Source organism: Citrus sinensis, chromosome 9 (assembly GCF_022201045.2).
Source record: "Citrus sinensis cultivar Valencia sweet orange chromosome 9, DVS_A1.0, whole genome shotgun sequence".
Lineage (NCBI taxonomy): Eukaryota > Viridiplantae > Streptophyta > Magnoliopsida > Sapindales > Rutaceae > Citrus > Citrus sinensis.
The window spans coordinates 21,921,159-21,947,813 of NC_068564.1; the positions used below are offsets into that span (position 1 = coordinate 21,921,159).

The 26,655-nt window shown below is 34.0% G+C and overlaps 4 protein-coding genes across 5 annotated transcripts in view; 2 read left to right on the forward strand and 2 right to left on the reverse strand.

Moving 5' to 3' along the window:
- Nucleotides 1-7,916, forward strand: part of LOC127899677 (probable glutathione S-transferase) — an 89,880-nt gene extending 81,964 nt beyond the window's left edge. Inside the window, exons 1-2 of one of the 2 annotated variants that reach the window (XM_052433218.1) lie at nucleotides 6,384-6,817; nucleotides 7,370-7,916. In XM_052433218.1, the coding sequence (XP_052289178.1) occupies nucleotides 6,509-6,817; nucleotides 7,370-7,723 (663 nt within the window). In that variant the 5' untranslated portion in view covers nucleotides 6,384-6,508 and the 3' untranslated portion in view covers nucleotides 7,724-7,916. Of the gene's footprint in view, nucleotides 1-6,383; nucleotides 6,818-7,369 lie in introns of those variants that run through there. The other variant, XM_052433216.1, reaches the window with a different exon arrangement.
- Nucleotides 1-26,655, reverse strand: part of LOC127899673 (protein DETOXIFICATION 12-like) — a 164,397-nt gene that overhangs the window by 106,579 nt on the left and 31,163 nt on the right. The gene's annotated exons all lie outside the window — the stretch shown is intronic.
- Nucleotides 1-26,655, reverse strand: part of LOC127898659 (probable glutathione S-transferase) — a 104,267-nt gene that overhangs the window by 51,692 nt on the left and 25,920 nt on the right. The window lies entirely within an intron of this gene.
- Nucleotides 1-26,655, forward strand: part of LOC102628216 (probable glutathione S-transferase) — an 89,639-nt gene that overhangs the window by 23,513 nt on the left and 39,471 nt on the right. The gene's annotated exons all lie outside the window — the stretch shown is intronic.

The window sequence follows — 26,655 nt, forward strand, 5'->3', positions numbered from 1 at the left end:
CTTGTAAAAAAGCATTGCTTACATCTAATTGTTCTAAAATCCAACCCTTAACAGCCGCAAGAGAAAGTAAAGCTCTCACAGTGACAAGCTTAGCAACAGGTGAAAAAGTAGCATGATAATCAATGCCTTCAGTTTGAGTATATCCCTTAGCAACTAAACGAGCTTTGTAACACTCAATGGTGCCATCGGATTGATATTTAATTTTGTAAACCCATCTGCTGCCAATAGCCTTTTTACCATCCGGCAAATGAGTCAGAGTCCACGTATTATTTTTTTCAAGAGCTGTTATCTCATCCTCCATGGTTTTGTGCCACTCAGGTAATTTGACTGCCTCATGAAAAAAACTTGGTTCGATTGTAGAGGTAATGGCAGACAAAAAAGACTTATGTGCTGGAGAAAAACGATGGTAAGAAATAAAATTATGAAGAGGATATTTCTTACCTGGAGACGAAGAAACAAGATCAGCAGGGGTAGAATTGTGAGAAGCCAATGTACAATAATCTTGAAGGTAAGCTGGTGGGCGTCTATCACGTTGGGGTCGTGTGGGAGTTTGGATATTTTGGTTGCCTAAAGAAAGTGATGAATCAAAGGTTGCATCTGCTGGTGAACTAGGTTGTTGGGTAGATGATGTTTCAGTTATGATGTGTTCAATAGGCTGTGGAGAATGAAAATTGGTCACGGATTCATCTGTGTCTTGCAAAGGTGGGTCACGTTCATGAAGAGCATGTGATGAACTTATGTTTTCATTAGGAGAAGGTGATAAAAGAGTATTTGACTCAAAAAAAATTTCATCAAAGAAAAACTCATCAGTGACATGTGTAAAAGGTGTAGAAAAAACCGATGATTTAACATCCTTAAAAAGAAAAATATGTTCATAAAAGAGAACATCGCGTGACACATGGATTGTCTTAGATTCAATATCATAAATCCGATATCCTTTTTAACTAAAAGGATAACCAATAAAAATTCCCATTTTTGCCCGCTGATCAAATTTATTTTTAACTTGTAAATTTTTGGCAAAACACAAGCAACCAAAAACTTTTAGGCGTGATAAATCTGGTGCTATACCAAAAAGCATTTCATGTGGGGTTTTTCCATTAAGAACATCACTGGGCAATTTATTGATCAAATATGCTGCAGTAAGAACACACTCCCTCCAGAATTTAATTGGCAAATTGGCTTGAAAACGTAGACCTCGCGTAACTTCGAGAAGATGGCGATGTTTACGCTCAACCACACCATTCTGTTGCGGTGTTCTAATGCAACTTCTTTGATGAATAATCCCTTTGTCTAAAAAAAAATTTTGTAATTCTTTAACAAGAAATTCAGTCTCATTGTCAGAACGCACAATTTTAATGTTAGCATTAAATTGAGTTTTTATCAATGCATGAAAAGAACATAAATGCAATTGGGTTTCAAATTTGGTTTTCATTAAATATAACCAAGTGCATCGAGTATAATCATCAACAATGGTTAAAAAATAATAAGCCCCTAAAAAACTTGAAGTTGAAAAAGGACCCCAAACATCACAATGGATTAATTCAAAAGGTACTTTACTTTTGATGCTACTAATGGAAAATGGCTTTCTAGTTTGTTTTGCTTTAGGACAAATATCACAAACATATGCTTTATTAAAACTAACCATAGGACAAGTTTTTGAAAAGTGCTCTAAACGTCCAAGAGAAGGGTGGCCAAGTCTCCAATGCCAAAGATCAATCTCATGTGTAGAGGTGATTTGGGAGGTGAAAGAAAATGCAGCTGGAAGTTGAATGTAGAAAAGACCTTCACGAAGTCTACCCTTGCCAATCTGCTTCTTCGTGTATAGGTCCTGAAACTCACAAAAATTGGAAGAAAAAATTACCTTATATCTATTTGATTTGGTTAACTGACTAACAGACAGTAAATTAAACTTAAAACTCGGAATGTAAAACACTTTGTCTAATAAAAAAATCTGGTGAAAATGAGACTTTCCCTATGTGAGTAACTTGTGCTATTGTACCATCTGGTAATTGAACGTGAAGAGGGACATGACATGGTTCATAGGCATGAAAAAAATCTAGCGAACTACACATATGATTAGTAGCGCATGTATCTATGATCCAAGTATGTGATAAAGAGGAATTAAGTGCTATACCTGCAAGATTCGCAGTATGTAAACTACCTGAAGAGGACAACATAGCTAGGAGTTTTTGATATTGCTCTTGAGTAAATATTGGTGCTTGGACGTCTTGATTGCTATTTGTTGCCATGGCAACTTTAATCTCATTTTTATTACCTTGTCCACATCTTCTACAATTTGGCGGATATCCATTTAACTTAAAACATTTTTGTTTTGTGTGGCCCAATTTTCCACAGTGTTCACACGATGGTCTGCCACCATTTGCATTCAAGTTTCCTCCTTTGTTATCTACTGCAGAATTGTTATTCCAATTCCTATTTCCAAATGAAGTACGGCTTTGTGTTGTCAATGTTGCAGCTTCTGGAGATCCCCCTATAGCGTGAAGATCTTGTTGTTTTTCTTCTTGCCTCACAAGGGAATAAATTTTATTTGCATTAGGAAAAGGATCCATCAACAAAATCTGACTTCTCGTTGCTGCATATCTATCATGTAAGTCTTGAAGAAACTCCATAGCTCGATCTAGTTGCTGCAATTGATTGACAGTTTTTGCATTCGCACAAGTACATGGTCCTACTTGTTGTAGAGAATTCAACTCATCCCAAAGCGCCTTTATTTGAGTATAATAAAGTGAAACAGATGCATCTCCTTGTCGTAAATTAAAGATGGCATGTTTGAGTTTATAGATTTTTGGCGCATTGGTCTGCTGAAAATGCTCTTGCAAATCCTGCCATACTTCTCTAGCAGATTGTGCATACACAACACTTCCCGCAAGTTGATATGGAGTTCAACACCCAAGATCCAACAAGATCATTACAACGTTGCCATCTACCACCATCATCTTCATCATCATCTGGTTTTGATATAGTTCCATCAACAAAACCGAGCTTGTTTTTCGCTCGTAAAGCCATAGTCATTGCCCTTACCCATGTACCATAGTTATCACTAGTGAGTAAAGGAGAAACCAATACGGCAGTTTGACTATCTGATGGGTGGACAAGGAAGACATCATCCTCCTGTTTATTAAGGATGGCAGCTTGTTTTGATGATTGACCGTCTGCCATGAGTATTTAAACAAAATCAAAGAAAAAATAACGAAGATTCAACAAACGTTAATTTGATAAGTGAGTAAAGCTCTGATACCATGTAAAATAAAGAATAGAGTTTATGAATGAAACTGTTATGTCTTGCATTAACGTTGCTACATATATATATAGATGTACAATCCTAAAGAATAGAATCCTAAGTAGAAAAGCATTACAGATTCATAATATATATACAAATCTAATTGCCTTAAATATGAAAACCGAATTCTATACGACTTCTATATACAAAACCAAATGCTATACGAATTCTATACGTTAATAGAACCGTTCTTCTTATATTAATTAGTTGATGTATTTTAAACCACTAAAGTTTAGTTGTTGGCTTAATAAAATAAATGAATGTTTCAAAACTTATAATTAATTATTATTAATGGTTACATATTGTTGAATTTAAATAGAAAGAGGAAGAGACATGTAATCTAATAATTATTTTCTATTTATTTTCTATTTTTAATATTTTTGTAATGTAATTATTTTTTAATCTCAACTAATATATTAGATAATAGAGAATATAAAAAGATGAGAAATAATGATGCAACAAGTCATAACTACTTAATATTTATAGAGTTTGAAGAAACCAAAAGGCACTAAACAAAAGGTTACATAATTAAATATGGGATTATGACATTAAAATTAGGCCCTAATGGCATTGTTGAGGGAAGATGAAGAAACCTTCCTTCCTATATTAAATAATTGAAGTATTTAAGCCACTAAAATTTAATATTTTGTAATGTAATTATTTTTTTAATCTCAACCAATTTATTAGATAATAGAAAATACAAAAAAAATAAAAAATGATGATGCCACATTACTTTCTCTAGTCCCAACTTTATATATATACTAGAAAATAGAACCGCGCTTTACGCGGCTTAAAAAAAAATTAGTATTATCTTTTTTTCTTACTTTACACTTGATGAAACTGATAAAAAATATGAATTGATTTTTTTTTTTTAAGATGAGGCAGCCTTATAAAAAACAAAAAAAGCTATTAGCCAGCAATACAAATAAAGAAGCAACGCAAGATAAAGAATAAAATGAGAGAATATATTATAGAGTGATTTTATTCATTCCAATTGTGTATGTACAAAACAAAACGATGAGCTCTCCTTTTATAGTTACATAATCACTCCATGAAATTAATGAAAAATTATGGATCATAATTCCTTGTGAGATAGTGGGAGTTATAGGGAAGCTAAAGATTACTAATGGGAGATAGTGGGGAGACTAAGAGATATATGTTATGAACATCTATATATTTTAATAAATTCATAACACTCCCCCTTGGATGTTCATTACAAAGAATATGCCTCATTAAAATCTTTACATAATTGTTATTTTGTAATAACAATTAAATTAATTATGAGAAGATAAAAAGCCAAATCTAAAAGAAAATTTCTCTATTTATTGGATAATAGAGAATATACAAAGATGAGAAATGGTGATGCCACATCACCTCCTCAAGTCCTAGCTTTATATAGATATATAGATATATATATAGATATACAAGTATTGTCAACAATATTAACAAATATATTTTGGACAACTATTGACCATTAATTAGACAAATAAAAATCCAATCTTAACCAGCAATCACTAAGTTCATGTCATTAAAGCCAAACAAACAAAAGTAATTAAATTAAATTAAAATATCATTAATATTAAACTTGAAAAATACTAAATCTACTTATTAAAAGTTTATTTTTTGTGTGTGTGCCTGTGTATACATTTACATACATACATACTTGAAGGAATAGGGTGTGCAACTGTAATGAGTTAGGTTAGGTTTAGGAATTTGGAAGATTAGAGTAATAACTTTAACTACTATATTTTTATGATTAAATTTTTTTAAGACAATCTTTGTGATTAAAATAAAAGACATAAATAATTAAAAAAATGCTAGTTGGCAGACACCCACCAATTTTTTTCTCAATACTAAATCTATCCGTAACCTGCAACGAACTTAAATTTAAAATACCGAACTTATTCGTAACCTCCAAAATTATTCACAGTGGACAGATTTTTGTAGATGGGTTTAGACAAATTTACATATTTTTGCCGTCCTAATAGCAGCGATCGGCTAGAGGATAGTGGTTTGCTATTGTTCTTTAGTTCTATACACAAGATATGTCAATTTATTTTTGAACAACTTGCGAGAGATAACTTCAAATTTATTTGCAATCATACTATCGCATGATGTGAATTAAATTTTGTCAAATACGAAAGAGAAATTGGCCCAAAAAAAAGGAGGATTAGTGAAGTAATTAATAACAATTTATCTTGACAATAAAAGTTTTTATTAAAAAGTTGATGTACAAAGAGAAATTATTATGGGTCGAAAAAAAACCCAGCGTTAAATAAAAAGTGGATGTATATATGTGTGTTTCTGGGCACCAAACAGATAGTGCAAAGTGGTAGCAAATTTTATAGATCTACTCCTCCAGCCTGGCCGACTTTTAACGCCTAATATTATCTGAATTTATTGAAAGCTGTAAATTACAAAAATGAAATTGTAAGTTACCTCCGTCAATTCCACAAATTAAATAATAGGGGACCCATAAGATTTAAAAAAAAAAATCATGGGTCCTGTTATAAGATTCACGAACTAAATAACAGGTCCTCTATGATCAGGTGATTATTTTAAAAAAATGTATTTAAAAATAATTTAGTCCAATTTTTTTTATAACAAATTATATTTGCGTCCAATGTGAACACATGCACAAAAGGCAAATGTCTTGTTGATTGATTGATATATGGTCAATTGATCATCATGCATGACGCAAAGGTCTTAAATGTAAAACAAATGGCAAAATTTTGATTAATTATTGTATGGTTATCTCTGACTGGTTGACCAAATTATTGATCTCATTGGCTAGCGTTTTAAATTAGGAATTGTGTCCACTTATTTGAGTTTTCAAAAATCTTTATAACATGTATGAACTTTTATTTATTTACGGTCAAAATTTATTTTTATTTTATTTTTACTTAATAACTACCAATCACATAATTATATTTTTTTATATAAAATTTTTGATGAGGAGAAAATAATATCCTTTAAATTAACCTCAAAATGCGGTTGCACACAGCGTAAAAAATTATTTAATTAAAGTCATCGCACTAGTTCTTTGAATTCATCATTAATCGTTTTATTAATGGAAAATTGAAGCTTTCTGCTCAAGAAAGTGCATACCATAAATCACTATAAATTCAGAAACATGTGTAATGAGTTATCAGCTATACTCAAGATCGACCAAAAAACCTGATATTCAAATTCAATCTAAGAATTATCATGGCTGAAGTGAAGCTTCATGGGGCACTGCTGAGTCCATTTGTTTACAGGGTGATTTGGGCTCTGAAATTGAAAGGCGTGCCATATGAATTTGTTTTAGAAGATCTCTCAAACAAAAGTGCTTTGCTTTTGAAGCACAATCCGGTTCACAAGAAGATCCCAGTGCTTGTCCATGGCGGAAAACCAGTTTGTGAGTCCATGGTTATTCTCGAATACATCGAAGAGACGTGGCCACTGAATCCCTTGATGCCAAATAATCCTTATGATAGAGCTCTTGCTCGATTCTGGATTAAATTCGCCGAAGACAAGGTTCGCTCACAACTCTGGCAAACACGTTTATGATTAAGTTCATTCTTTTCAAATGTGTTTATTTATTCATTTACTTTAAGATCTAGATGAGGTGACGAGGATAACGAAATCCACCCACCAAACACTAACTCTTACTCTTCATATATACTCGAACTCGGGTGATGGCGGAAGTGAATTCATAGCCAGTCGAGCCCAGCCACCCAGGGGTCTCCTTCATATTTATTTGTAAAAAGTTCTCTAAACTTTCAATTTCTGGTGTCTTCACTGTTTTATCCTTAAATATGAAAAGATGTAATAAGTTAAAGTTAACACAGCCGTTTTTAACTTCACGGGGAATTTTGATGACTTTTGAAGCATTGGGAGAAAGTGAATTTACTAGCTAATGACAGATTTTACAACTCAGTGGTTGAACTGTCTTAATTAACTTATTAAACCTCTGATTAAAGGATATTGTGACACGTGTACATATCGTCCAACGATTTTTCACTTTTATATACATATTATTAATTAATCATGTCGGTGATAAAATCAGATGTAAAATATTTGTGGCAGGGTGTTGCTGTTTGGAAAATGTTTCGTAGCACTAGAGAAGAACTACAAAACACAATGAAGGAAGCCTTGGAAATGCTACAAACCGTTGAAGAGCATGGCTTGGGAGAGAAGAAATTTTTCAATGGAGACAATATTGGCTTAGTGGACCTAGCGTTTGGTTCAATTGTTTATTGGTTGCAAGTCATTGAAGATATAGTGGGAGCTAAACTATTTGAATCACACAAATTCCCTCACTTGCATGCCTGGATTGAAACTTTCAAGCAAGTCCCTGTGATTGAAGAAAATCTTCCTAATCAGGATGAACTATTGGTTGCTCTCAAACTTCGTCGTGAACAGTTGATGGCTTCTGCTTGAATGCAGTAGCATAAATTTTGTTTGTATGTCTCGCTTTGTGCTTGTTTTGCTTTTGTTTTGGTGTCTAAAAACGTTCCTTTTTTTTTCTTTTTTCTAAATTACCGTCTTATGCAAAGTTCGTGGGACTAGCATAGTGGTTACTTTTTATGGATATGAATAATAAAATAAAGGACTCGATTTGTCTATATATTAATTTCTATCTTTCTCTTAACAATATTCAAAAAAATAAATACAAAATTATAAGAGTAAAACATTAAATATTTATATATCTAATTTGAGGGTGATAATATTTCCACCCTATTATTTTTTAGACACATCCCACATCCAAGGGTTGTGTTTTTTGTTTTGTGTGAAAATAAACTTTTTTTCTTTTAACATGTTATAATTGTATTGATATATTTATAATCATATTTCTATTGGGACTCATTTAAATCAATTTTATTAAATCAAAGTCCAAAATTTTACCCTCAATCCCTAATTAATGTTACAACTTCTAACTATTCAAATCGGGTCCAGCGTTAGTGCAGCGACGGCCTAGAGGGTGGTGGTTTGTTCTTCTTTAGTTGTTGACACAGGATATTACATGGCTTGAGATTTTCTCGTTGGCACGTTGCTACTCCAACAATTGGCTTTTGTTATATTTTTTTCTTTTGTAAATTGCTAAACGACGTAGGTTTAGGTTTAACTGTTATAATTTATAATTTTAGTAACGGTGTTGTCTTTTAATAGATAGGAGCCAAATAATCTAGAAATTAAATTGTTGAGCGAGACAATGAGCCATAACATAGAATCAGTGAACTTTAGGGTCTCCAAGTATCTTTTGTCCGAAATTATTAACTATTAATTTAAATGTTTGAAAATCTTAATACATTTCACATTTTGAGCCAGATTTGTTCATACGTGGACAATTATCTGTGATTCCTAACCTTTTATATGATATTATTTATCAAGAAAGTCATAGGTATTCTCAGGCACCTCATTATTATGCTAGCATGAACAATACTCCCACCCAATCAAAATTTTGTGTTGTTTAGCATCTCTTTTTGCTTGTATTTCTATGTTGTCAAGCAACTTCAAATGTTTTGTTAAGCTTTTATGTTCATATGTTAAATTTACAACCTGATTGATGTTTCACCTTGATGACCTAGGTTTGATTCCTGACTTTTTTTTTAACCACCAAAAAGGTAGGGTTAGGTTGGACCCCTATCTTTCATATAAATCATAGAATGAATCAAATACATAAGGAGGTGAATATAAATCAAAACCGCAATTGCAAGAACATAAGAATGGAAAAGTGAAAAATACAAGATAAAAAATAGAACACAAAAATAATCAATTATATTGCCTGATATGTTAAATTACCCACAATTCAAACGAAGATTATTAGATAAGCCAGCAGAGATATCTTGAGAACCCAAGACACGCCGATGAACTTGAAGAGAGCAGGCCAAAGAAATCAGCAGTAGAAGTAGCCTTTCGAAGCACATGACTAACCATGAAGTAGAAGAAAATGTCAAACTACACACTCGACGCAAAGAATAGGTATAGTCCGTATGAACAAGGCCTTAGAAAAGAATCCAAGAAGCCACCATGGCTGAGTCCGACTCTACGTCAAGCACAGAATAATGGAGCTGAGCACCAACTCTAACCCCTAAAAAACAGCCATGAATTCTGCATGAAAGATCAGTTAGCGCCCAAGGAAGGAACCAAAAGCAGCCAAAGCCACACCCTAATCATCACGTAAAATACTATCTGAAGCAGCCATCCTAGGATTACTCCTAAAGCAACCATCAATAGTCAGCTTCACCACCCCAGGTGGTGACCACAACCAAAAAACTAAAAGAATCAGCCTCCTGGATGAAACAACAACTCTCAAGCACTTTGCAAATCGAGAACCTAGAACTCCGATAAGGAGCTATGCAAGTCCAAACGAGCCTCCAAACCCAACAGCAAGTATAAAGAGTATGCATGGGCACATGCAAGCAGCCATGCAAGTCATGCATGAGGTATGCATCACGTGGAAGTATGTTCTTTAAGTGAGAATATGCTTCTGAGTTTGAAGTTGATTCTTTCAAGGACTCTTCAAGGGTGCAGCAGGGAGGTTTTCCTTCGTCAAGCCGAATGGTTTTGGTGGAGAATTTAGATTTAAACTTGTTTCCTTTAAAGATTGTTATTTGCTTTGAACTTATAGTGAAGTAGTTTATTTGATATTAACTACTTTATCTCATTAACTTTGTTCTATAAATAGACTCCAAAATCGCAATAAAAGCATATGAGATTTTTATTCAAAACTATTAGCAATTGTGGTAGTTCTCACCCTAAGAAGAACAATTCATTCAAAACTATTAGCAATTGTGGTAGTTCTCACCCTAAGAAGAACAATTCATTCACTCGTTATTTCTCGCTAAATTCTGACTGGGACCTAACATTGGTATCAGAGCTAGGCAAGGATGACAACCAACAAGGAACGCATCGAACGGATGGAAGTGGAGCTCGGAGAAATGCAAGATAAGATGCAGCGCATGGAAGTAGGAATTAACGACAAGTTGGCTCACATTGAGGAAACCTTGAGCAAACTTGCAGAGTCCTTCAACACATCCAAAGACGCACCAAGCACCAATAATAACATAGCAACATCACGGCCAAACTGTGAAGACAAGGATGGTAGACGACAGTAGTTTCAATCAAAAGTGGCAAAACTAGATTTTCCACGCTATGCCGGCAATGACCCAACCGAATGGTTCAACCGAATTAACCAGTTCTTCGAATATTAGGAATCAACAGAAGACCAGAAAGTTGTCTTGGCTTCATTCCACTTAGAGGGAGAAGCTAACCAATGGTGGCAGTGGCTGAGGAGGTCATATCAAGAGGAAGGACGAGTCGTAACATGGGAAATCTTCATGGAGGAGCTGTGGGCACGCTTCGGACCAACGGATTGTGAAGACTTTGATGAAGCACTGTCTCGGGTCGAACAAACAGATTCTCTGCGAGAATACCAGAAGGAATTCGAAAGGTTGGGAAACCGAGTTCATGGGTGGTCACAGAAAGCGTTGGTAGGCACTTTCATGGGAGGATTGAAACCGGAGATTGCGGAGGATATACGGATGTTCAGGCCACGTACGTTAAAGGAAGCCATCAGCCTTGCTCGTATGAAAGACGACCAGATAACACGCCAACGGAGATTATTCCAGCCACCCTCCAACCGCGCACAGCCAACATTGCCACCTACTCAAGCATCACCAACCGTGCCTGTCAAAAGATTACCGTGGGATGAAATGCAACGACGACGAGCTCAGGGACTGTGTTTCACTTGCAACGAACGGTTCACTGCGGGTCATAAATGTCAAGGGCCTCAACTTCTGCTTCTCGAGAGCTACAACGACACCAACGAGATCACTTGTGAAGAAGTTGCAGAGGAACTACATGGAGAAGACAACAAAGGAGAACAACCTGGGAAGACACGGCATTGCTACAGCAACAATTTCCACACATGACCCTTGAGGACAAGGGTTCTCTTCGAGGGGGAGGTGATGATAAGGAGCTATGCAAGTCCAAACGAGCCTCCAAACCCAACAGCAAGTATAAAGAGTATGCATGGGCACATGCAAGCAGCCATGCAAGTCATGCATGAGGTATGCATCACGTGGAAGTATGTTCTTTAAGTGAGAATATGCTTCTGAGTTTGAAGTTGATTCTTTCAAGGACTCTTCAAGGGTGCAGCAGGGAGGTTTTCCTTCGTCAAGCCGAATGGTTTTGGTGGAGAATTTAGATTTAAACTTGTTTCCTTTAAAGATTGTTATTTGCTTCGAACTTATAGTGAAGTAGTTTATTTGATATTAACTACTTTATCTCATTAACTTTGTTCTATAAATAGACTCCAAAATCGCAATAAAAGCATATGAGATTTTTATTCAAAACTATTAGCAATTGTGGTAGTTCTCACCCTAAGAAGAACAATTCATTCAAAACTATTAGCAATTGTGGTAGTTCTCACCCTAAGAAGAACAATTCATTCACTCGTTATTTCTCGCTAAATTCTGACTGGGACCTAACATTGGTATCAGAGCTAGGCAAGGATGACAACCAACAAGGAACGCATCGAACGGATGGAAGTGGAGCTCGGAGAAATGCAAGATAAGATGCAGCGCATGGAAGTAGGAATTAACGACAAGTTGGCTCACATTGAGGAAACCTTGAGCAAACTTGCAGAGTCCTTCAACACATCCAAAGACGCACCAAGCACCAATAATAACATAGCAACATCACGGCCAAACTGTGAAGACAAGGATGGTAGACGACAGTAGTTTCAATCAAAAGTGGCAAAACTAGATTTTCCACGCTATGCCGGCAATGACCCAACCGAATGGTTCAACCGAATTAACCAGTTCTTCGAATATTAGGAATCAACAGAAGACCAGAAAGTTGTCTTGGCTTCATTCCACTTAGAGGGAGAAGCTAACCAATGGTGGCAGTGGCTGAGGAGGTCATATCAAGAGGAAGGACGAGTCGTAACATGGGAAATCTTCATGGAGGAGCTGTGGGCACGCTTCGGACCAACGGATTGTGAAGACTTTGATGAAGCACTGTCTCGGGTCGAACAAACAGATTCTCTGCGAGAATACCAGAAGGAATTCGAAAGGTTGGGAAACCGAGTTCATGGGTGGTCACAGAAAGCGTTGGTAGGCACTTTCATGGGAGGATTGAAACCGGAGATTGCGGAGGATATACGGATGTTCAGGCCACGTACGTTAAAGGAAGCCATCAGCCTTGCTCGTATGAAAGACGACCAGATAACACGCCAACGGAGATTATTCCAGCCACCCTCCAACCGCGCACAGCCAACATTGCCACCTACTCAAGCATCACCAACCGTGCCTGTCAAAAGATTACCGTGGGATGAAATGCAACGACGACGAGCTCAGGGACTGTGTTTCACTTGCAACGAACGGTTCACTGCGGGTCATAAATGTCAAGGGCCTCAACTTCTGCTTCTCGAGAGCTACAACGACACCAACGAGATCACTTGTGAAGAAGTTGCAGAGGAACTACATGGAGAAGACAACAAAGGAGAACAACCTGGGAAGACACGGCATTGCTACAGCAACAATTTCCACACATGACCCTTGAGGACAAGGGTTCTCTTCGAGGGGGAGGTGATGATAAGGAGCTATGCAAGTCCAAACGAGCCTCCAAACCCAACAGCAAGTATAAAGAGTATGCATGGGCACATGCAAGCAGCCATGCAAGTCATGCATGAGGTATGCATCACGTGGAAGTATGTTCTTTAAGTGAGAATATGCTTCTGAGTTTGAAGTTGATTCTTTCAAGGACTCTTCAAGGGTGCAGCAGGGAGGTTTTCCTTCGTCAAGCCGAATGGTTTTGGTGGAGAATTTAGATTTAAACTTGTTTCCTTTAAAGATTGTTATTTGCTTCGAACTTATAGTGAAGTAGTTTATTTGATATTAACTACTTTATCTCATTAACTTTGTTCTATAAATAGACTCCAAAATCGCAATAAAAGCATATGAGATTTTTATTCAAAACTATTAGCAATTGTGGTAGTTCTCACCCTAAGAAGAACAATTCATTCAAAACTATTAGCAATTGTGGTAGTTCTCACCCTAAGAAGAACAATTCATTCACTCGTTATTTCTCGCTAAATTCTGACTGGGACCTAACAAACTCCTCACAGTTGGGATGGTTTAAGACCAAAGGCAGAATCGGCAAGCCTAAGATCCAACATTGCTCGATAAATAACAGCATCAACAAAAAAGGCCATTGAGTCAAACTTCAATGCATTACAGGCCTTCTAAACTCGCCACAAAATGAAACAAGGAAGAAGAACTCGAATATGGCTCCAAGAAAGGGCACATCACTACCAATTAAGAAATAAAGTACGGGGGAACAAAAAAGCAACATAGCGCAAATCGAGGGCAATCAAGAAAGAAAATACCTAGAAGTCTCATAAGCCCAACTACAAAGATACTAAGAAACTATGCAGAAATCCCCCGAACACGAGGCATCATCTTGGTCAAGAATTTGTGTCACAACCTGTAGAGAAAAAAAGATATCCAGGAAAAGATATGTCGCTGCCAAATAACAAAAAAAGCCTCATCACTTGGCATTGTCCAATGCACAATATTTGAAGTTGTCCTTAAAGAAAAACTACCATCAGGAGAAAGGTCCCACAAAATCACATCTGGTTCTCCACTAGAGATAGGAATCAAAAGAATCTGCACAACAATTAAAAACGGCAGCACATCCTGAAGTTTACCCCTATCTCATTGTTGGTATTTTTTTATCAAATTCTATTTATGCCAATGTGCAAGTGTACACAACAAGTAATAGTGATTAATATTCAAGATCGTCTCCACAGGGATTGATGTTACTAGAAATGCCACAGCAATCACGATAGTGTAATCTAACTTGATTCCTAAATTAACAAATGTAAAGTTGGTTACTATTGAAATTGATAATTGTGAGATAATAAAGTTAAACAATGCAGTAATGAAACAAATTAAATAAAATGCATCGAAGAATCAAATGAGAATAAGGTAGTTGAATGATCAAACTCTCTTTATGGGCTGACTGCTTTTCATCAAGTTAACACCAGATGCTACAGTAATTTCTATAGCACTGGGCAGAATTTAATTTGCATCCTCAGCTGTCGCATATTGGAAGTCTCATACCCGTAAACATCTTAGCAATGACCAGTTGCTATTTTACCTATGGCATGACATTATGAACATCCATTCTCTCCACCCTACAAGGTGAATACTTATGTCTAGTTTATCACAAATCTTAACTTCAAGTATGGCCCTTATGGGATTCAAGATAAACTTAATATAGGAAACTTAAATTAAGATCAAGTATTACTCTAATAATATCCACTAAGACATGCCCTTTTACGGTCCTATCTTAACTTGAACCATTAAATGGGTGGTCAACCAAAATAACAGTTATAATAATAGCTACTAGAGTAAAATGCTACAGCAATGACATAGCAACTCATAAGAACAGTCAAGAACCCATTAGATTGTTTGTCACTCAAATACAAGCAAGTGTAGTTCATATTCTGAAAGAGATAAACAATCAGCAACATATTGTTCATGAAATACATTAGATCAGTTAGAGAAAGAAGAAAGGTATAAGTCGAGAACGGTAAAAAGTGAATCCAAATAACTCTGCTGGATTCTTCAATGATGCTGCAGCCGTTCCCTTGAATTATGATCTTCTTCTTCTTTTTCTCTCCAATTTTTCTAATGATAATTCCTTGCCGCCGTATTATGTGATGCCCGCCTCTTTTTATATTGAAAACTAGGATAAACAAAAGCCTCGGGCATGCATGAGTTTAATTAGGAAATTGCATATCGCAATTACCCCTGTTCCCGGAGCTCTAGTTGTAAACTTAGGTTACATGATGCAAGCAAGTACATGTTATGTATCACTTTGACTATTATTAATCCATCATGTAACTTAATTATAGTGGATTTTTTTATTGTGTGTTTATGCAGCTAATCACCAATGACAAGTTCAAAAGTGCCTATCACAAAGTGTTGTCAAAAAAGGAAGGCTCAAGGATTTCAATCGGAAGTTTTTTTATGAACAACAGTTGCTCGAGACGATATGGTCCAATTAAAGAGTTGCTATCCGAAGAAAATCCTCCGCTCTATCCTGAAATTACTTTAAAAGATATTTACAATAACCAATCCTCAACAGAAGGACTATCAGCGTTGGAAAAACTTAAGCTGGAAAGGCGCGGTGGTTAATTTAATTGAGGATGTTTTCCAATTTGGTGGATTAGTGATGATAGCTTGTTTGTTGTTTGGAATTGTGACTTCTGTACTTCAATTGAGCCTACAAATAAATGCCAGGTATACATTAAAGTTTGGATTTTTTGAGTCTCTGAGTTTTTTTTTTTCCTCTTTAAACATGCCGATATGATACGATAAAAGTTTATTGCATTAATATTACAACAAAAATAACTATATTTCTTACATATTATTTGATAATTTTTATAAATTTTCAAGTATATTTGTCACTCCACTAAATATTAGACATGCCTCAAATAAATGACAATTTGTGCATGTATAAAACATATAATGATGTCTTTTTAATTAAGCATTTAGTATAAAAAAATGACCTTAGCTTGATTTTCCTAATCAATTGGACCATATTTTGCCTATGATATTATCATCTTCATTTAGATATCTTTGTACTAGCTTAATTTTATTGTTTCTGGATATCATGATGAATGTATTAAGCATCCGTATCTATCAGAAAATGTAAATAGTTGATGACTCAGGTGCTTTTAGCTTCCATTAGTAACATAAAGATTAGGATGAGTTGTGGTTTGGGCTTTATTTGTCCAATTATTTCTGTTTTCAGTCAGCGGTCTTGTGTGCATCCCTTTTCTTGTTATTCAACATTTGGAAAAGATTATCCAACATTTGGCATTTGATATGATCCACAATATTTCTTCAAACTAAGTTCCACATTTTTTTTTTTGATAGTTGTTTGCTGTCTCTATTCTTACAACCCAAAATTGCTGATACCAATTGCACATTCTTGAACAAATCTAAATTGAAAAGAATTGAAGGCAAGGCACACAAGTTCCAGTGTTCACTGTGAGTAATCTTTCCGTTTGATGTACTCTGCTCTAATAGCAATTCCTTTTTCGTTGTTATGGAAAAATATGTTCTCATTTAATATATTCTATGCATCACTGACTACAATACTAGATTATTTCCTTGAGGTTAGCTGAAGTAAATAGATTTTTTTATAATCATGAAATGTCCATGTGTCATTGAATACAACTTCATGTTCCATCTTGTTGAGAAACAGTTTAAGAACAGCAGAATTGGCTTTTTATGCTGAAAACAGAACAAGAGCAGCATAATAAGGCTGTCCATGTGTCATTATTGGTACTGATTTTGGACTTAAGTTGCAGTATTCATTTAAAGTTGATAAAGTAATAGTTCAAGATAATATGATTTCTAGATTGCCCTTCTATTATTTGTTTGAATTAATTCGAAATTTTTTAGTTCTATGATTTTGCAGTTATGTAATATATGATTCAATGATGTTACTTTCACTCAATTTGGATAAATAAAACAAAAACTTGAACCTGTGACCCCAATAGGTTCTTTATCACCAGGTCAAAGGTCCAATGGTGTTAACGGGTATTGCTTATGTTTTTACTTTTGCATACTAACTCTTTGAGATAAGGGTGGAGTTTTTAACACTTCGTTAAAATTCTTATAATATTCTTTTAAATTTATTTTTTAAAATATCACAGTTTAATTTATAAAATACAAATTCATATATTAAAATCAATTATCTTACCAACTCTAAATGAATATTTCTTTTAAGTTTTATTTATAAAGTACTAAAATTTCTTAAAATTTAAATTATTTTCTTTTTATTATATAGTTTCTATCTCCATAATTCTAAACTCTTATAAGTTTTTAAAAATTAAAAACTAAAATATAAATATAAATATAAATTATGAAATGGGATGGGTGAAAAAAAATTTAATAGAAATTTTTTAATTGTTTAATTGGATTTCTAGTTAAAGTAAGAAATGAATTAATTTATCTTTGATTATTTAAGTAACTTCTATTAACAAGGGGTTTTATGAGGAATTTTGAGGGGTGTCAAAAGGTCTAATCTTGGAACAAATCTAGCCGAGTGCGTTTGATTTGATTATTTGGGTGATGTCGTGTAAGAGTAATTAATGCTTTTCACACCCCTTTAAAATCCTTGTAAATCCGCATTTTTTGTGAACATAGTTCTATTGCTAGAGAAGGACAATTATGAATTTAACTAGATTAAAATATCTTTATACCTGCTAATTATGAACTATCCCATCTTTAAATTCTAATGAGTAATAATATAGCCACAAACTCTTGTACAAATTTATTTTATATAAACTGATGTGGTATGATAAAATTGGTTGAATTAAATATTTCTTGACCCACATGATCTATTTTTATTATTTTATGTTTTCATTCAACCAATGAATTAATGTCAAATCAATTTGTACAAGATAAGTTTGTACAAGAGTTTGTAGCTGTATCATCACCAATCCTAATTTATGATATAATAAATTTCTTATACAAACTCAAATAATTTTGAGACAATGAAGAAATAAATTACCTAATGATAGATTTTTTATTTTAAAAAAGTATGTTAAATTTTAATTAACTCTATCATATTATTCTGTCTTTTTAAATAATTTCTTAAAAGCAAGTGTTACAAATGCAACAGTAGGATTTCACAAGAATTTTAAAGGGATGTTAGAAGCTCAAACTGGCTATATAATTAGAAAGCCCAAAATCAAAACAGATCGAATTGACGAAGATGACTTTGACAAAATGAGCCCCGATAAACAATCTTCACATGCACATTTGTAAGTTCTTTTTTCCCCCCTTGTAGTTTGAGAGGGGTTAAATAACAATTAATTAAGTGATAATTTGGGTTTTGTCAACTTTTCTAATATATATGCTTCATATACTTGAAATGTGGCATGCAAGTCCATTACTTTGTGGTTAACTGGTTATTGAATTGGATTTTCGCATTTTGTGAGTGAAGTTGCCAGTTGTATTATTGACCTGTTGCCAATGAAAATGGATAAATATCCCAGTAAATTTTCCACAATCCTTACGAGGCTTTATTATTCATAGACTCTTCTAATCATTCATTTTGTTATTATATATTGTCTTGGCTGTTTGTTTTACTCTCAAGCCCTAAAGGGACTCAAGTGACTAAAGTCCCCCAATGGAAAATTTTCTCTCTTTATAGCCTTTGTAAAATATTATTTGAGCCCTTAATAAATGTTAATTAAACCGCCGATGATTTACTCTATTTTTGTAGAATAACAGTGATTGTTTGAGATGTATATTCATATTTGAGTTGTTTTGTGACGTTGGTAATAGTTTAGTGGTACTAGTGGTAGTGTATGTCGTTGTTGCGGGCACTGTACTGGATTTTTCTTTTGATTAGAAGGTAGTTTTTACTTATAATAACTAAGACGGGTAGGCTAGTCCCTTAAAATTTTTATAGTTCTTCATAGGACTTTAATGTGTAAAATCTTTATTCTCCTTTCAATTTTAGATTTTATAGTGTTTATAATTGTGTTTTGTGAACCACTAGGGCTTGGCCTAAGTGGCTAAAGCCACTCTCTCACAAGTGTGAAAGAAATAGTTTGAGCCCCTGCAGACCTATTGTAGGGGGTTTAATTTAAATTTTTTTTTTAGAGCTCCAGAGCTTAAGCGAAGGCAGTTTTTTTTTCAAAAGGGGAGTTGGCGTCCCTCGAATATTTGAGAGGCGTAAAAAGTAATAGTTCTCCTCAAAAAAAAAAAAAAAAGTGTTTTGTGATTAGACATTCTCTGAACTTAGGTTTGAATCTTAGGCGTTATCCTAATTTATGATACTTAAGCCAAATATGATCTTGTATGAGCACCTAACTGGCAATATATTGCTGGTCATCTATACCATCTAAAATATATTTAGCTGTGCAATAAATGCTTTTGGCTTGTTAGTAAGTACAATTCATTCTTTAATTTGTACTTAAAAATAAGGAGGTAGACTTCCACGGTCTGTCCACGATAGTTAAGTCTCAAAGACAATTGAAGCAAGATCCGTTATTTTTTAATTCAGTCGGTGATGAAGTAGTACTATTACTTTTTATATCTATTATTTTTTAATTAAATAAGTGGGGTCCCACCTTAAACCTACTAAACCTATCAAAATAATAAACTTTTATTGTTCGAATGCACTACCTTGACGTAATAAGGTGGTAAATATCGAGCCCACACAAATTTCCACGGTATCAGGAATCAGGATTCACAGGTGGAAATATTTGCAAATAAAATAAGCAATTTCTGAAGCCACAGCGTTTCCATGTACAGGTAAGACATCACATCTGTTTTTGTAGGGCTGCCGCATTTACCCCAGGTAACATTTTGCTCATGGCACCTTAGGTAATCATATCGTTTAAAAATCTATTTATTTATAATTTACGTACATACGTAAATTATATAGTATTGCCCACAATTTTAAAGAAAGATGTGCTTATGAAATAGTGAAAAATAGAATATTAGGGAGACACGAATGTAAAAGAGTCTTAAAAGCCTAAAAGTCTTGAAAGAGAAAGATGAAAGAATTATGTGAATTTCAAATAAGGACATATTGAATACTAAAAATTGGTTGGTAAAATAAAATTAAAAAAATTAATTTTTTAAATGAATTTATTGAATAAATACATTTATTAAGCATTTTGGTAGTTTTTGTTTTTATGATACTCAATTTTATTAAGGAAACAAGGAGAAGAAAGAATGCAAAAACACTCATTTGAAATGATTTTTAGGGATATCCCAAGCATACTCATGCAAACTCTGACGAATTGAAATAGGAGGATTATCCCACCAATTATGAGCATTAAGATTTAACTCCAAATTTGCAAGACTATCAGCCACTGAATCCCCTCTCTCTAGATGTGTAAACTAGCAAAGTGTATTCCACGAATAAATCTCAAACAATTCAATTATATGATATGCAGATGCTACGGCGGCTTGAATTTGGTACTCGTAAGACAAGCTAAAGTTGAAACCGAGTCCCTCTCCAACCAAATAACATTCCAACCTTTTCAAAGCCGCAAGCTCATTAGCCTTTAAAATAACAAATATTTTAGTAGCTTGAAATAATCTCACACTATATAAATTTGTAATTTCAACTTTCAAACTAGTTGTTTTTCTTTATATGGTGGCTTCATAAACGTGAACCCCATCCCCTAACCCCAGAAAATAACTAATACTCTCTAATCCTGAAATAATTACCTTAATTACACTTGGCCCCCTAAATCTCAATTTTGTTCCGCTCCTAACTATAGTAATGATTAAGAAGCATATTTAGGATCATAATGTTATGCCATACAATTAGTTCCGACTATTGTTGTTGGAGGCATTAAGGCTATTGTATTATACAGCGTCCAGTAAATTCTTAGAAACTAAATTTGAACTGCTCAACGTAATAGGAATGATCTTGTTAGCAGTGGGTGACTTTGGAATGGGGCCTCTTTTAGGACCATGTCTTGTCGATCAATTAAGAGCACATGGTGATGAAGGGAGAACAAAAAATCCAAATGAGAAATAAGTAAAGGCTAAAAAAGAAGTATAGCTGCAGCTTGCCTGGTGTTGTAATGTAGTTGCAGCATTCCCTGCAAATAATCTGGAAACATGACGGAGGACTTTGAGGTTCACAATATTGGTTATGGGAGCAGTTTGGTCTTGTTGCTGTTGGGTATTCCCTTTTATCATAGTAAACAATTACCTCTTATTCACGGTTTTGCTGTAATCTGTCTTTTTAAAGCTGCCCTGAAGAAAAGGCATCTAAATTTTCCTTCTTTTGCAGATCAATTCTCCTGTAATGATGATGAAAATGAATTACCCTTGTCACCTAGAATCAAATTACTAAGGTACATACTTAAAGAGTATATACCAACATCCCATGGTTTGAAAAAATTGTCAGGTAGACCTCTTATTTTTAGAAATTATCACATAGACAATACTGATCTCCAAGGTTTGTTTTTATATATGTTTTGAAGAAAGAGTTCACATGACTATTTTACCAAACAACTATGTTTCGTTATCTTTTTTCCTAAAAAAGTGACCAATAAATTAATTCTTTGAATTGCAAATAGATAGACAAAGCAGCAATTATAGACCCACGAAGTACACTTGGTCCTGAAGAGCAAGAAGATGTAGAAGAACTGTTACAGAGTATGATAATTACAGTACGGATGAGGACCATACATGAGTGCTCTTGCTAACGTGGAATAATTAGTTAGCCATCTCAGCCTTCTAGCTAACGAACTGTTTAGCACCTATTCCAGTTATAACAAATTATAGTTAAGCATTTCACTTAATATAAATACAAAGGCTATAATCACATTTTTAATGTACTGAACAATTAACATATTCTAAATTCTTCTTCTTTTCTTTCTATCTTTTTCTCCTTAATTTTCTTGCTTTCCAGACATATATATTACAAATTCTATCATGATCACAGAGCCTACAATGGTCAGTTCTAATCAATTTTCTGGATCCTATAGTTTTATCAATCCTGTTAAGCTAGATCATAATAATTCATTGTCTGACAAACTCAGGTTTTAACATCCATCAAAGGAAACGATCTGGATAATTTCATTAATGGTGATCAAACTTGTTCGGAGTAATTTCTCACACCAGCTAGCACTGAAGTTGGTCCTCAACTATTACTGAAAATCGAAAGGTCAATCCAGCATACACAGCCTGGATGAAGACAGATCAATCAGTTTTGAGTTGGATGTTGTCATCTATTCAGCAAAATCTACTCGCTACAATCGTTCATTGCTCCATTGCTAAAGAGCTTTTGGATACACTCACAAGTATGTTTACTTTACAATCTCAAGCTAGAATAATGCCTTTAAGATGCATATTCAAACACTCAAAAAAAGATCAATGTCTATGACTGATTACTTTGTTAAAATGAAGAGATTGTCTGACAGTCTGGCTTTAGCTAGAAAATCTGTTGAGTTAAGTGATTTTGTTCAATATATTTTGACTAGACTAGATTCATCTGATTATGAGTCTTTAGTTATCAGTGTGTTAGCTGGAGGTGATAAGATCAGTCTTGATGAATTTTACTCTTTACTGCTAAATCAGGAGAATAGAGTTGAACAGACAAGAGGAAAAATTGCTAGTGATGTCACACATAACTTGTTAGCTAATGTAACTCAAAACCATTTTAATCCTTGAAAGAATGCTAGTGGTAATAAGAAATATAATGGTGGATCTTACGGAGGAGCTTATAATTTTAGTTTTAGAGGTTTTATTGGTGGTCTGGGACAATATGTGATTTTAATTATTTATAATTTTATTTATTTTAATCTTTTTTTAATATTCATTTTCAACAAAAACAAATTAATTCAATGGACAATCGGTAAAATACAAATTGTCCAAGTCGTAAAAGTTGACTATAAGAGATACAGCGTTGCACGGCAGGATACCCCAACCACCAAAGTTGGCTTTATGAGATACGCCTGTTGGGAAAATATGCTCTTTAAAAGCATAAGTATTTATTTAATTGTAATAAATAATTTTTCTGATTAATAAAATAAATAAGGTATTTTATTCAAATATCTTAATTGCATTAATATTTTGATTAAAGTCCATTTAATCATATTATATGTATTTATGTGATCACTTTTGAGTGTTAGAAAGTGTATATTTATGAAGGAGAAAATCGTCATTTTACACTTCAAGTTTCACTAACATTCATACTTTTATGTATTTAAGTTCTTTGTGATTTAATTATGTGTATTATATTATAATTAAATATTTTATGTATTTTAGGGGCATCATGGTCATTTTACAATGAACGAGAGATCATACAGCAAAACAGACATCACTTTTAAGATCAGGACAGTCGAAAATCTTAGGAGGAGTTTAAAAGGAAAAATGGAACTGTTCACATATACGGTACTATTCACAGATACGATACTGTCCATGTTACTGTTCACGACAATGTTCACATATACGAAACGATGACGTGACATTGACTGATGAGATGTTACAATTTTATTAGACTAAAATTCTTATGTACTGTTAATCGGTGACGTGGCAGCATGTTAGTGGATCAAAAATAGTGCGTACGGTACATGCATATACACGAGATTATTTAAAACCAAACCATGTGGTCAAACCACGTACTGTTGACCGATGACATGGCGCAATCTTGAGCGTCCAAAATGTTTTTAATCTGATGGCCATGATTTACTCAGTGTATCTATTAAAAGGGGGGGTCCCCCCTAATTTGGCATTTTTAAATTCATTTTTTAGCCTATTTTCTGTAATTCCTTCTCCATCTTGTATTTTCTATGTATTTTAATAAATTCTCATTTTACCCTTAGTTCAATTATAAGTAGCTAATTTTCTTTCAAGTTTGGGTTGGTGAAGTCTCAACATGTGTCATGGGCTTTATTTAGTAAATTTACTTTCTCTTCTCCTCTAATTATTGTTGATATTTTGACTTTTCGTCGACAAATAATAATAATCTTGTCTAGATACCGCACTGATTTAACCGACTCCCTAGTACAAGGTTATTATTGTTTGCCACGATAAGCCCTTAACACCATATTGATTAGAGTGTGGTTCATGAGGAGTAGAAACCCCTCTCATGATTTAATTGGCATTACTAAAGAATATTTAGCACATGGTGCATGTTAATGCAGATCCAGATACCCAAGTGCTTTATTTCAATAGATTTCGCTTTAATTTATTCATGCCATTCTAATTTAATGTTTAGAATATTCCAAATCATTTTCACCACAAATCCAACCACCCTCATAGAAAATTAATTTTACACATAATTAAAATCCACTTTCTCGTGGGATCGACACTTGTCACCATTAATCTATTCTACAATATATTCGTGCACTTGCGAGTTCAATAAATTTGCACAAGAATCACCATGTGGATTACAGAAGACATAAATACAAGTTATCTTATGATTAAATAAATTTAATTCGCAGTTGATAAATAAAGTTGGGTACTTTATTTAGGTATAGACTGTAATGAATTCATTGAATGATTTGTCTTATTCATGTATGAATTTATTGATGTAGTAAGACTACATTGAACAAGATAACATATGAGATTTAATTAACTTTGTAATTACTGTCAGACTTATTAAATCTCATAGACATTGATTTTACTGTAATCTTAATCTTGAGTTAATTATGATTTCATGATTGTAATTGTTATTCCATTTGAATTACCAATGGGCACGACACATACTTGTAGTCAAGATTATCTGGTATCTTGATGAGAGCAATTATGAGTATTGGAGTTATAGATTGACAATATAGAATTTGTACAACACATCTCTTGATGAGTTTTCGGCACTTGATCATAGAATTCTTTGGTCAGAGTGTGTCGACATATTTAGTATGTTGAAAATGATCATTAGAGAAAACCAGTAAGAATCAAGGAACAAGATGTAGTTAAATTGATTGGACAGTTGAGATATCGATTTAATTAATGATGTGGTACAAAGGATTGTGCAGTAAAGAAATCAATGTTGCTTGGGATAAATTATTATTCAAGCATACAATTGTGGAGGTCAGTTCCAATCTTTTAGTGGAGTAGATTTGGAATTAAATAATTGGGCTAGTTTGATTACAAGCCTAATTATTGTAGCCACTATTGTATGTTCTCAAATGATCCTTGGGTTAGCTCATTTAATTGATTGTGCTGTTACTGGATTAATAAGCAAGATAACTAGTTATTTGGGTTAAAAGCCTAAATATATTATTTAGTGGGAGGCTCCATATAATATGCTTATGTGTAAGGGGCCTTGTGTTAATAGAATTAAAAAATAGAAAATATAAAGCTTAGGATTTCGACTAGATAAGATATAAAAAGGCTTATTTTCTCTTGAAAAGATATAAGGCCACATTATACAGATCAGAGAAAAAGAATTTTTCTCTTTAATCTTGAGAGAAAAATTTTCTCCTACTAATTGCTATTGATAGTGATAAAGGCACCCACACGTCAAGTGCAGATCAAACCTGAGTCATAATCTAGAAAATCATTGGTGATAGTTCGTGATCTAACAAGCGTGGTGGTGACATATTGTGATCTAACAGGTGTGGTGGTGACAGATCGTGATCTGGGAGCTTAGTTTCACTTCAGTAGAAAAAGCAAAGATTGTTCATTTTCTCATATTTTCAAGGTACAATTTCTAAATTATGAATTCTTATATATTGTATGAGATCGACTCTAAAAAATTTTTTTTTTAAAAAAAAATAAAAACTTATTTTTCTCCAACAACGTCAATTGCTAATTCACTCTGTTTGAACTTTTGTCTGAAGCTTTAGGGTTTGGCCCCAGTTACTCAAAGACACAGGTTCTGTAGAGGAAATGACTATTAGGAATAGTCACTACCCAGAAAGCCCTCATCCGAAATTGACAATTGGCGTAACAATACGTTCTGACCCTGGATTTGTCACTATGCTCCTACAAGATCGAATTGTGGCCTCCAAGTCTTTTGTGAAGATCAATGGTTTGATATTACCCCAGTTTCCGGGGCTCTAGTTGTAAACTTAGGCTACATGATGCAGGCAAGTAGATGTTATGCACAACTTTGACTATTATGAATCCATCATATAACTTAATTATAGTGTTCTTTTATATGTTTATGCAGCTGATTACCAGTGTCGCGTTCAAGAGTGCCTATCACAGAGTGTTGTCAAGAAGGCGAGGCTCAACGATTTCAATTGGAAGTTTTTTATATGAATAACAGTTGCTCGAGACAATATGGTCCAATTAAATAGTTGCTATCCGAAAAAAATCATTCGCACTATCCCCATGTTACTCCAACAGACGTTTACAATAACCAATCCTCAATAGGGAAGAATGAAGGACTCTCAGCGTTGGAAAAAGTTAAGCTACAAGTCGCTGTGGTTAATTAATTATTTGGGACATTTTCCAATTTGGCGGCTTGCAGAATAACTTAGTGATATACTTTGTTGATTCGAGTTGCGAATTTTTATTCTTGTACCATGATTTGGTGCAAAAATTCTGGGGATAAGATAGTGAAGATGCAATATGTTCATATATACATATGAACATATTGCATCTTTCAAACCCAACTCTTAAATTCACCCTATAGTTTCAACAAACAATAAGGTAGTTTTGATAATTTTCTCTGCTTAAAATCAAGTAGAAAGCCAACCCCTAATTTCATAGGGGTGGAGAAAATGCACTATATTTACTAGGTGTTGAAAATTTTCAAACCCAACTCTTGAATTCATCCTATTACTTTTTATGGTGTAATTAGGATCCTATACAAATAATTATTTTTATTAAGAATGAAGTTTGAGGGATAGT